Source organism: Eubalaena glacialis, chromosome X (assembly GCF_028564815.1).
Source record: "Eubalaena glacialis isolate mEubGla1 chromosome X, mEubGla1.1.hap2.+ XY, whole genome shotgun sequence".
NCBI lineage: Eukaryota > Metazoa > Chordata > Mammalia > Artiodactyla > Balaenidae > Eubalaena > Eubalaena glacialis.
In genome coordinates this window covers 77,776,988-77,789,416 of record NC_083736.1, presented here as the reverse complement: position 1 = coordinate 77,789,416, position 12,429 = coordinate 77,776,988, and the positions used below count along the sequence as shown (strand labels likewise).

General features: G+C 36.8%; 1 protein-coding gene across 1 annotated transcript in view; it reads left to right on the top strand.

Annotated features, from left to right (window-relative positions):
- POF1B (POF1B actin binding protein) overlaps positions 1 to 7,605 on the top strand; it is an 85,498-nt gene extending 77,893 nt beyond the window's left edge. Inside the window, exons 15-16 of the mRNA XM_061178669.1 lie at positions 5,968 to 6,082; positions 7,589 to 7,605. Coding sequence (XP_061034652.1) covers positions 5,968 to 6,082; positions 7,589 to 7,594 — 121 coding nt within the window. The 3' untranslated portion in view covers positions 7,595 to 7,605. The remainder of the gene's footprint in view (positions 1 to 5,967; positions 6,083 to 7,588) is intronic.
- Positions 7,606 to 12,429: the final 4,824 nt, after the last annotated feature.

Sequence of the window (12,429 nt, the reverse complement as noted above, 5' to 3'; positions counted from 1 at the left end):
CTTTCCCTGCACACCCTTTTGGGAAGTCTGAGGTCTCCTGCCAGCGTTCAGTAGGTGTTGTGTAGGAGTTGTTCCACATGTAGAAGTATTTTTGATGTATTTGTGGGTAGGAAGGTGTTCTCCATGTCTTACTCCTCCGCCCTCTTAAAGGTCCTCTGCCTCTAGTGTATTTTTATTTTCATTACTGTGTTGTTCATCTCTGTTTGTTCTTTAGTTCTTCTAGGTGTTTGTTAAACTTTTCTTGCCTCCATTCTTTTTCTGAGATCTTGGATCATCTTTACTATCATTGTTCTGAATACTTTTTTAGACAGATTGTTTATCTCCTCTTCATCTAGTTGTTCTTGTAGGTTTTTTTCTTGCTCCTTTGCCTGCAACATATTTCTTTGTCATCTCATTTTGTCAGACTTACTGTGTTTGTGGTCTCCTTTCCACAGGCTGCAGGATTGTACTTCCTCTTGCTTCTGTTGTCTGCCACCTGGTGGGTGAGGTTGGTCCATTGGCTTGTGCTGTTATCCCGTTGGTAAGGTGTTTGATTGGTGTTGTGGTGATCAGAGCCTGCCCTGGATATTGAGAGGACCTCCCCTTTGCTCCCAGTGGCTGTTACTGCCCTGTCAGGGGTGGGGTCTTCTCCCTGTTTGTTGGAGTAGAGTGCCCTGGATCTTTTTCTTGGCTGTGATTCTGATCTGTGGTATGGTGTGAGGTATGTGGGATTGGAGGACTCCCACTGGGAGAGAAGCCAATGAGTGTTCCTCCTCTGGAGGTGTTCACTGTGAATGTGCTCTGTTGTGTCCTCTTTCATCCGTTGTGTGGACTCACAAAGTACACTGCTGTTGGCACTGCTCTTGGTCCCACCTTAACTGTGGGTATGCCAGCAATTGGCCCTGGTGACTCTCAGGCATTATTTTCACCCAGTCACTGGCACAGATCCACTGAGGTCAGGTCCTAGGACTGCAGTACTCATTCACCTGGACCTGCCGTGGGAGCTATGGAGGCTGCTCGGACTCTGGTCTGGCGCATTTCCCGTGTGTACATGTCCACAAATCCCACAGCTGCTAATGCCATATCCATCCGAGCTGCAGGAGTTCTTGTCCTTTTGGATGTTTCACAGGTGCTGAATTTAGGAAGCCATCAGCAGAGGTGTAACTCCACAGTTCGTTCAGCTCCGAGGAGAGATTTCATCTCTTCTTCCTTAGTCACACAGCCCCTGGCTCTCAGTGGTGGTTTCAGCCCCTACTCTGGGTGGATTTCCTAGTGGTGGGAGCTATCCCTCCCCTTCTGGGACAGTGGGGCAGGCCCGGGTACCCACTGTCAGATTTCCCTGTAGTGAGAGCTATCCATGTGCTCCCTGGATAGTGGGGCAGGTCCCGGCACCCACTGGTGGACTTCCTTGTAGTGAGAGCTATCGGGGCACTCCTGGGACAGTCGGATGGGTTCCAGTGTCTGCCTGTGGGTCTGGAAGAGGTGGCCAGTGACTGCCTCTGGAGACCAAGATGGAGGTGGTGACTCACACCCACCCTGAGAACTCCTCTAGGCAGTGTCCCGTTGACTGGGAGCACTCATAGGGAAAGAAGCTTGTGGTCCCATCCCTCTCCTCATTCACCTCCCAATAATGGTGCCTTGCTTCTCTGGTGGGCCAAGGCTTCTTCATGGTATACCTTCAGTTGCCACTGCCTGACCTCTTCAGGCTGCTTCCACACCTATCCCTGGTCCTCTCTCTGGGACCGAACTTCGGAGTCTGAGCTTCAGCACCCAACCCCCACCCTCACCAACAGAGGAGTGTCTCAGGTTGGGGAGTGCAGGGTGGCAGTGCCAACCCTCTGTGCAGGTTACTCTCCATTTTGCCTTACACGAACTGGTTGCTGCTCTCCCCTCTTAGGCTCCAAAACTCCCCCTTCATCCAGTCTGATCTCTCCACTGGTGAGCAGACTTTCCAAGGTGTGGGAACCTTTCTTCTTTCCCAGCTCCCTCCCTCTCCTGATTCCTTTTTTTTTCCCTTTTGTCTTAGCAGGTTATGTGGAGGTTTTCTTGTCTTTTCGGAAGTTTGAGGTCTTCTGTCAGCTCTGTTTTGTAGTTTGTGTCTCTCAAGGAATTGGTGCATGTCATCTAAGTTATCAAGTTTTTTTTTGGCATAAAATTGTCATAATACTCCTTTATTATGTTTTCAAGACAAAGGATCTCCTTTAAAATTTTAAAAATTGAGATATAATTAACTTATAACATTATTTTAGTTTTGGATGTACAAAATAATGATTCACTATGTGTATACTGCTAAATGATCACCACAATAAGTCTAGTTAACACCCATCACCATCCATAGTTACAAATTTTTTTCTTGTGATGAGAACTTTTTAAGATCTAATCTTTTAGCAACTTTCAATTATCCAATGCAGTGTTATTAACTATAGTCACCAACGGTTCATTACATCCCCAGGACTTATTTATTTTATAACTGGAAGTTTGTACTTTTTGACCACTTTCACCCATTTTGCCCACTCCCACCCCCCACCTCTGGCAACCACCAATATATTCTCTTATCTATGAGTTCATTTGTTTTAGATTCCATGTATAAGTGAGATAATATGGTATTTGTCTTTCTCTCTCTGACTTATTTCACTTTGTATAATGCCCTCAAGGTCCGTCCATGCTGTCATAAATGGTAGGATTTCCTTCATTTATGGATGAATAATATTCTAGTTTGGGGCAGGGTGGTGGTGGGATGAATTGGGAGATTGGGATTGACATATATACACTAATATGTATAAAATAGATAACTAACAAGAACCTGCTGTATTTTTAAAAAATAAATAAAATTTTAAAAAAACTAAAAAAAAATTCCAGTGTGTGTGTAAATATATATATTATATATATAATATTTTATTTATCCATTCTAACATTGATGGGCACTTACATTGATTCCATGTCTTGACTATTGTAAATAATGCCACAGTGAACATGAGGGTGTAGATATATTATAGTGTTTTCATTTCCTCTTGATAAATACCCAGAAGTGACATTGCTGGGTCATATGCTAGTTCTATTTTTAATTTTTTAAGGAACCTCCATACTATTTTTCATAGTGGCTGCACCAGTATGCATTCCCACCCACAGTGCACAAGGGTTCCCTTTTCTCCACATTTTGCCAACACTTGCAATTTCTTGTCTTATTGTTAATAGCCATTCTAAGACATGTGTGAGGTGATAGCTTCTCTTTCTTAATATCTGTAAATTGTGTGCTCTTTCTTTGCTAACTAGTCTGCTTAGAACTATATCAATTTTAGTGATATTCTTAAAGATTTTTCATTATTGTTTTTATCTATTCTATTGGCTTATTGGGTATATTACTTTTTTATGATTGTTATAAGTTTTAAAGTATTCCTTTTTATCTTATCACAGTCTATCTTCAAATAATATACCTCATCACATGTAGCATACAAACTTTATGGTAGTATACTTCCATTTCCCCTTCATGATTTTTTGCTATTTTTTTCATCTATATGTACTTTTTTTTTTTTAGTCCAGATTTTTTTATTGAGGTATAGTTGATCTACAATATTAAATAAGTTTTAAGTATACTACATAGTGATTCACAATTTTAAAGGTTATATTCTATTTTTAGTTACTATAAAGTATTGGCTATATTCCCTGTTTTGTACAATATATCCTTATAGCTTATTTCATTTTATTTTTTTTAACATCTTTATTGGAGTATAATTGCTTTACAATGGTGTGTTAGTTTCTGCTGTATAACAAAGTGAATCAGCTATACATAAACATATATCTCTATATCTCCTCCCTCTTGCGTCTCCCTCCCATCCTCCCTATCCCACCCCTCTAGGTGGATACAAAGCACCGAGCTGATCTCCCTGTGCGATGTGGCTGCTTCCCACTAGCTATCTATTTTATATTTGGTAGTGTATATGTGTCCATGCCACTCTCTCACTTCGTCCCAGCTGACCCTTCCCCATCCCTGTGTCCTCAAGTCCATTCTCTACGTCTGCATCTTTATTCCTGTCCTGCTCCTAGGTTCTTCAGTACAATTTTTTTTAGATTCCATATATATTTGTTAGCATACGGTATTTGTTTTCCTCTTTCTGACTTTCACTCTGTATGACAGACTCTATGTCCATCCATCTCACTACAAATAACTCAATCTCGTTTCTTTTTATGGCTGAGTAATATTCCACTGTATATATGTGCCACATCTTCTTTATCCATTCATCTGTCGATGGACACTTAGGTTGCCTCCATGTCCTGACTATTGTAAACAGAGCTGCAATGAACATTGTGATACATGACTCTTTTTGAATTATGGTTTTCTTGGGGTATATGCCCAGTAGTGGAATTGCTGGGTCGTATGGTAGCTCTATTTTTAGTTTTTAAGGAACCTCCATACTTTTCTTCATAGTGGCTGTATCAATTTACATTCCCACCAACAGTGCAAGAGGGTTCCCTTTTCTCCACACCCTCTCCAGCATTTATTGTTTCTAGATTTTTTGATGATGGCCATTCTGACTGGTCTGAGGTGATAACTCATTGTAGTTTTGATTTGCATTTCTCAAATGATTAGTGACATTGAGCATCCTTTCATGTGTTTGTTGGCAATCTGTATATCTTCTTTGGAGAAATGTCTCTTTAGGTCTTCTGCCCATTTTTGGATTGGGTTGTTTGTTTTTTTTATATTGAGCTGCATGAGCTGCTTTTAAATATTGGAGATTAATCCTTTGTCAGTTGCTTCATTAGCAAATATTTTCTCCCATTCTGAGGGCTGTCTTTTCATCTTGTTTATGTTTTCCTTTGCTGTGCAAAAGCTTTTAAGTTTCATTAGGTCCCATTGGTTTATTTTTGTTTTTATTTCCATTACTCTAGGTGGTGGGTCAAAAAGGATCTTGCTGTGATGTATGTCATAGAGTGTTCTGCCTTTGTTTTCCTCTAAGAGTTTTATAGTGTCTGGCCTTACATTTAGGTCTTTAATCCATTTTGGGCTTATTTTTGTGTATGGTGTTAGGGAGTGTTCTAATTTCATTCTTTTACATGTAGCTTTCCAGTTTTCTGAGCACCACTTATTGAAGAGGCTGTCTTTTCTCCATTGTATATTCTTGCCTCCTTTATCAATGATAAGGTGACCACATATGTGTGGGTTCATCTCTGGGCTTTCTATCCTGTTCCATTGATCTATATTTCTGTTTTTGTGCCAGTACCATACTGTCTTGATGACTGTAGCTTTGTAGTATAGTCTGAAGTCAGGGAGCCTGATTCCTCCAGCTCCATTTTTCTGTCTCAAGATTCCTTTGGCTATTCGGGGTCTTTTGTGTTTCCATACAAATTGTGAAATATTTTGTTCTAGTTCTGTGAAAAATGCCATTGGTAGTTTATCTCACTACTAAGGCAATAGTCTTTTGTAGTATTTGCCTGATGCCCTCTAGTATTAGGAGGTCTTTCCACTCTGGTTAGTGGAACACAGACTGGAGTTCCCTTTACTATGTGAACTCCAGGAATTTGAAGACTGCTCTTTTTCAGTGCTTCTTTCCCCAGCCTCAGTAGCTTTTTCACAAGCCTACACTGATCAGTGCTCACCCCAAGACTTGTGGGGGAACTCTCTACAGATCCCGTGACCTCTCTCCAACTATGTAACTCTCTCCTGTCTGGTATTCTGCTCCACAAATTCTGACTCCAGGCAGTGAGCTAGGCACTTGTAGGGCTCATGTCATTTGCTTCCCTTCTCTGGGATCACTGTCTTGTGCAGCCAGTGGTCCATTATTGCCAGAAGCAAAAGTACTTCCCTCTTACTCTCTTGAAAATAGCAGTAGTAAATCTTTGTACCACTGAGAAGAGATTTTCTTTTTAGAAAGAGTTAAAAGTCATTCAAAGCTAAATTAAGTAATAAGGAGGATCAAACTAGGAGTGACTAAAAAGTAATGAGAGTTATTTTCTTGTCCAGCTTGTAAACAAATTTTTTTTTCTGTATAGGTACAGGTCACAATATCCAATCCTAGGCCTCATGTATGATGACTATGAATATATACCACCAGGTAGTGACACACGGACTACTGTCATTGAGAAAACAGAAGACAAATGGACTTGTGTAAGTTCACTTGGGCATTTCTCGAGTATATAATTAGGGAGAAAAAATCCTAAGGCCATTGTGTTGTGTTAGCAGAGTTTCTCAACCTCAGCACTATTAACATTTTGGGCTGGATAATTTGATGTGGGGGGACTGCCCTGCACATGGTAGAACATTCTAAAACGATGTAGAATCTGACTTTTAACACTATGAAAATGACAGCCTTTGTCTTGTTATGTTAAAAACTTCTTAGGTACTGAAAGCAGGTAAAACTAATCTATGGTTATTAAAGTCAGGAAGTGGCTGGTTATCCTCAAGGTCGGGTACTGATTGGAAGGAAACAAAAGGAGGACTACTGGGGTACTAATAATATGCTGTTACTTGATCTGAGTGATAGTTGCATAAACATGTTCAGTTTGGGAAAATTCATTTAGTTGTACACCTATATGTGCACTTTTCCTATGTTTATTATACTTCAATAAAAGTCTTAAAATGCTTAAGTATATCATGATGAGCAATAGATAAATATATGTCAATCAATTATTCTGTAGAATCTTTTGAGGAAATTTTTAAATGTAGATTTATCATTAATAAAATACTGCAGATGTATAATTAATAAATTACTACAGATGCAGTTAATAAAATTAAACATCTGTTAAATAACTCACTTTAAAAAATTATCTTTTGGTTGAACAAGCTCAAATATTTGAATAAACCAAAAAATTCAGAAAGTTGTTAGCTCTGAAGCACTTCTCTGACTACAAACAAGCCATCAATCTTGTATATATGATTATCTATTATCAGTGAAAGCAACCAACACTTAGTAACCCTAAAATAAAAATTTAAGCTTTGAAATATATTGTGCTTCTTAGGTCATTAATTAGTTGAGAATAATTTATTACTAATTATTAATTGATAAAGGGTACTTGGTGGCCCAAGAACCAGATGAGCAACAAGAGAAAGTCAGCATAGGATTTAAAATTTGTCACTCAAAGTTTATTTGATTCTGAAATTTAATACTGAGAAGCAATTGCTGCTACTAACCACATGTGTCTCAGAGGTGGCATCAATGTGAAGACCTACCAAATAAAGGGTCTACAGAATAATAGTCATTACTTCTCCTTTCATTAACAGCATACAGCAATGAACATCAAACTCAATATCTGAAGGGACTAGATACTGATAGCAAATTCAAAATATATTTAAGTAAATTCACAGATGATAGATCTGTATTTATTAACAGAGACTTTTGGACATATTTAACCTCTAACTATAACACCAAGGAGTAAATCTACTCACATCTCCCTCCCTTGTGCTTAAAATCATTTGAAACGTATACCTTGGCTAAAGTCAGACAAACCATTGTTTCATTGAATATACATATAAAAAGTGCCAAAACAGTGCCATACATTTCCCTTGGTATTATTCATATCAATTTAAATCATTTTTACAACTGTGTGCATACAATTACAATGTTTTAAATTAATTATAAGCCGTTCTAAACTGACTTTTTTTTTTCTTTTCTAGCCGTGAATGAATCTCCAACTCAAAGGAATTTTTTTTGTCTTCATTAGTACTTTGTTATTTTTCCATAACTAAAGTCAGTCAATATTTTGAACCATGCTACTACCCAGCAAGTCTAATGGAATTAATTAGATATACAGATGAGAGTTTCTCCAACCATTTATAAGGCCTGAATCCTTTCTATCACATTTTTGTATTCAGCATAGCAACACACCACTTTTTTTTTTTAACATCTTTATTGGAGTATAATTGCTTTACAAGGGACAACACACCGCTTTTAAAACTCAATTACAGGCACTGTAGGACTTAATCCACTATTTTTCAATAGGGTGCTTCCTAGACACTGAATTAACTTTGTTGGGGTAGAGATTTTACAAGTTATTCCATTAGAAGATTTTTCTATGATATTAGATGTGCAATTTAGCTACAAGAGTAAATATTGTGTTTTAACAACAACAAAAAGCAATACTATTGAATTAAAAATATACAGCATATATTTGCTTTTCTCACATTAGACCTTGTGATTAAAAGAGGTGATTTATTACATGCTATTTATACTTCTTGGAGACAGAACTAAATCAAAGGTGATGATTAATTTCATTTAGCAGGGAAGTGGGAAGTATATTTTTTAAAATACCTAAATCCACTAAATTGTACATTATGCTATTATGGTTCTAAGTACATATCAGTAGCTTGGCAAATCTGTTCTTTTGAAGCATATCATCCCCAAATGAGCCCACCCACTTCCTTAAAAACCTGTAGCACTATTATTGTAGTAGCGGGTGGAAGGAAGGTGGGCTTTTTTTTATAGCAGTAGACAAAACAACATTGAAATACTGTGTAAAAGCTTAGGGAATAAAAATAGCAAAAACAAATACTTGATATATGTATTCTACTTGGGAGAGACTTTATAGTAGAATATTTAATGTAGTTAGTTAGAAGTTGGTTGATTAATTGGGTTCTAATGACCTTACTAAAAGTGAACTAAAGTATTTTCTAAATACATTAGTAGATAAGAATGAAATTTTAAAATGTCAAGCCCTTTGGTTAAAGTTAAGAATTAGCAAAAATTAAAATGTTTGCATTTGACAAAGTATAGATTAAGGTAACAAATAAATTTGGGTTTACATGTGAATGAGATTTTACACTGAAATGTCTCTGCAAGTAACTATATAGAATTCTGTTATTCTTTATAATTATATTCTAATAATTATCCATTATACTAAGAAACTGTTAAGATAGGAACATATAAGGCACTACATGAAATCAAACCACAAATGAAGAGAAAAAATGCTTTTAATACTTATATAAATATCCAAATAAGTCTTGATATGAAGCTAAAAGCCTTATTTTATTTTCTTAATACCTCGACTAAAATGTTAAGCTTGGGGACATCCTGGCGGTCCAGTGGTTAAGACTCTGCCCTTCCACTGCAGGGGGCAAGGGTTTGATCCCTGGTCGGGGAACTAATATCCCACATGCCGTGCAGTGTGGCCAAAAAAAGAAAATATATTAAAAAATATTAAATGTTAAGCTCTATAATGTGGATTGATACAATTCCAGTCTTATTAGTTATTTTGTGGTAGAAAATGTTAATATTCTTTATGAGCTATGTAGTCCTTACATTTTTTCCCTTGGTGTAGAAACAACAGGGTAGTTTCTCCTCTGCTAACTACTCATATGTGTAACTGTAATTATGCCATGTTATCTACCAATTGCATATAAGTGGAAGTTTTTAGTAGCTTGATAGAAAAGTGCCACCATAACTGTCTGAAAATTAGAACAAGTGTGATTTTCCTAAAATACCCTTAAATAAAAATAACAGTGTCCAAAATTTGGGATAGTTAAGAAGTCAGCACTTCATTGGCTCACTTGATCCATGCATAGTGAGAAATGGGGGTCATAACAAGGTGCTTATTATACTTAACAAAGTTAAATGTATGTATTTCTTTTCCAATTTTTGATTAAGTTCAATAGAAATAGTAGTGATTTTTTTTCCTCTCACAAGTTTTGCACAGCTTATCTCTGAAAATTGCAAAGATATTGTCAGATGAGGAATGCCTGTTTATCTAATTTCTATTCCCAGCATATTTTGCTTTAGATGTTGAATAAAATGGAGACTGTGCAATGACATGCAAAGTAATTTGTTTAAGTGTGTAAATAAAATATATATCTGTATGGTCTTTGTGGAAGTCCTAGTAGGAAACATGCGGAATGGAGTTTTAGCTTAGCTGTATACTCTTTTCAGGAAGTTATTATCATGTGAATGTTTATGTTAGAGCTAACAAGCACCACTATAAAAATAATCCTGATGTGGACTACTAGAGACAACAGTTTAACATAGTTGGACCTCTGGTTGATGCAGGTTTCTGCTTTAAATGAGAATTTCTTTGCTTACAAACCTAGTCTTCTAAGTTCTGTAATTCACTAAGTTCATAACTAGATGCCATAAAGCATTCTTCCTATCTTTGTAATGGTGCTTTAATTGTAATACTTTGTCTTTACACAAACAGTACAAAAGGAAAAAAATAAAGCTCAAAAAATTGCATGTCACCACCCAATTTAGATCACTTTAACAAAAAGCCATTCTCACTTCTTTCCTGTTATAATCTACAAAGATAACATGTAGAAATAATTCCCTCGAAAGTAAATAATAAGCCATGAAAAGACTTCCCTACAAGGTCTCTCTCTCCCACCACATACCATTACTGAATTTATTGGATTTCCATAGTACCTTTTTGTCCAATAAAAAAGTACAACATATTTCAAGCCCATCCTAGGATAAATAAAATATATTTTTTAAAAACAAAGAATGGAATAAACAACTACATCTGTCTTATAAAACCATTAATCTTTAGTGACAAAATAAGACATACTGCTTTTGAGTCTACAAAGGAAGACTGGAATCGTTGTATGACATGATTATAATACATGATAGCCAGGCAGTCTTGGTAATCTTGGATTGGTCTCTTGTAGATGAGATGTTAAGTCCAGTTCTTAATCTGTGCTGTTTTCCTTCAAAAATTCTTAAAAATCTGTCTGGGATTTACTTCAAATTAAGCCAGTGAGAGAAGGGGTCATCAAAATAAACCAATGAGAGGCAGGTTGGTGAAAGTAGGAGTGAGGAAGAGTAAAAATGAAACAAAATTGGCCATGAAGTGATGATTGCTGAAGCTGGGTAATGGCTATATAGGGGTTCATTATATTGTATGTGGTTGAAAATTTTTTACAATAAAAGTTATCTGTCATACTACATCTATCATACATATCTTTAAGGGAAGGCCAAGGTTCAAACTGGTGGTTGTCCTGTATGAGACGTGAATTGGAGAGGTCTACCTGAATAATTCTAAATATTTTCCTCTCCATCATGGTATAGGCCACTTAGAAGTGACAATCAGACAAATCCATCTCCACATAATGACCCTAATGACCCTGAACTGTCCTGGAAAAGTGCCTTTTTTTTTTCTTTTGTTTGTAACATGGGCTGAATTCTTATGTGTTCTACCTTGGCTGTTTTCTAGGCCCAATTTATAAGAAAGAAAATCCATTTGCTTTTCTCCAGCACCACTGTAACCACGAACAACTGGAATAACCTCTTCACATGGCTGCCTGCTTCCTTTGGCCCCTGTACAATACATTCCTCACACAGCCTCCACAGTGATCTTCAAAACGTAAATCACATCATATCACTCCTTTCCTTAAAACCCTCCAATGACTTCCCATTTCAAATTCTCACAGGTCTCATCCCTTATCAGTCCCCCTTCACCATGATCCAGCCAAAGCTGGTACCATCTCAGGTTGTTCGCATTTGCATGTGTGTTTCTCTGCCTTGAATGCTCTTGCTCTTGCACAAGATTTTCATGACTGGTTCTTTCCTGCCACTCATGTCTCAGCTCAAATGCCAAGTCCTCAGTATGGATCTCCTCTATCTACTCACTCATAGATATTTGTTTAAGCAAAGTTGGCAAAGTGTACAGGAATTACACTGGGGGCTTTGTCTAACACCTTACTATTTCTATGGTGGTAACACATTGGGGGTTTGCTAGAAATGCAGAATTGTAGGCCCTGGCCTACACCTACGGAATTAGAATATATATTTTAACAAGATCCCTACATGAACTCTATAGAATTAAAGCTTAAAGCACTGGTCTAACATGTAATAGCTAATAGATTCTTTCTTTTTCTCTTAGTGATCATTAAATAACACAACTGACAAAGAGTCTTAGCAATAGTGCTATATATTATATCCAGGTACATGGATTCTACTGAATGCTGACTAGTTTGAATACAGCACGTTATTTTTACGCTCATTTGCAGAAATCTTTCCCAAATACTTGATTTAATATTTTTCCTTTTGAACGTATATTGGTCTATTGGGAATATAATTAGATTCATTTTTCAGGATTGTGTTACTTAAGCAGGTTAAGAATTTTTAGTTTTCTCTGTAATACTAAGTCTCAAGTCTTAAGATGGGCAACTTTAAAACATTCCATCACGGTTTTAGCAAAAACACAAAATTTTGAGGAATAATCATGCCATAGTCATCATAATTGTTTAAATTCCTAGCTCATGTTGTTAATGCACAAAATTCTACAAGACACTAAACTGCAGACAAAATTGCCTAAGAGCAATTTTAAGTGAAGTCTTTTAATGAGGGACACTGCAACACAACTTTAAATAAACTCATAAAACCCTGAAGTGCAATAAATGCTTTTTATTGTATGCTCATTTCAATGAGTAACATTTAGAAATAATAATCGCACGTAACAGTGACAATCTTATTTTACAGCGTGTACATCATTTACAATCACATGACACACAATTTTAGATTTCCAAATTTAATA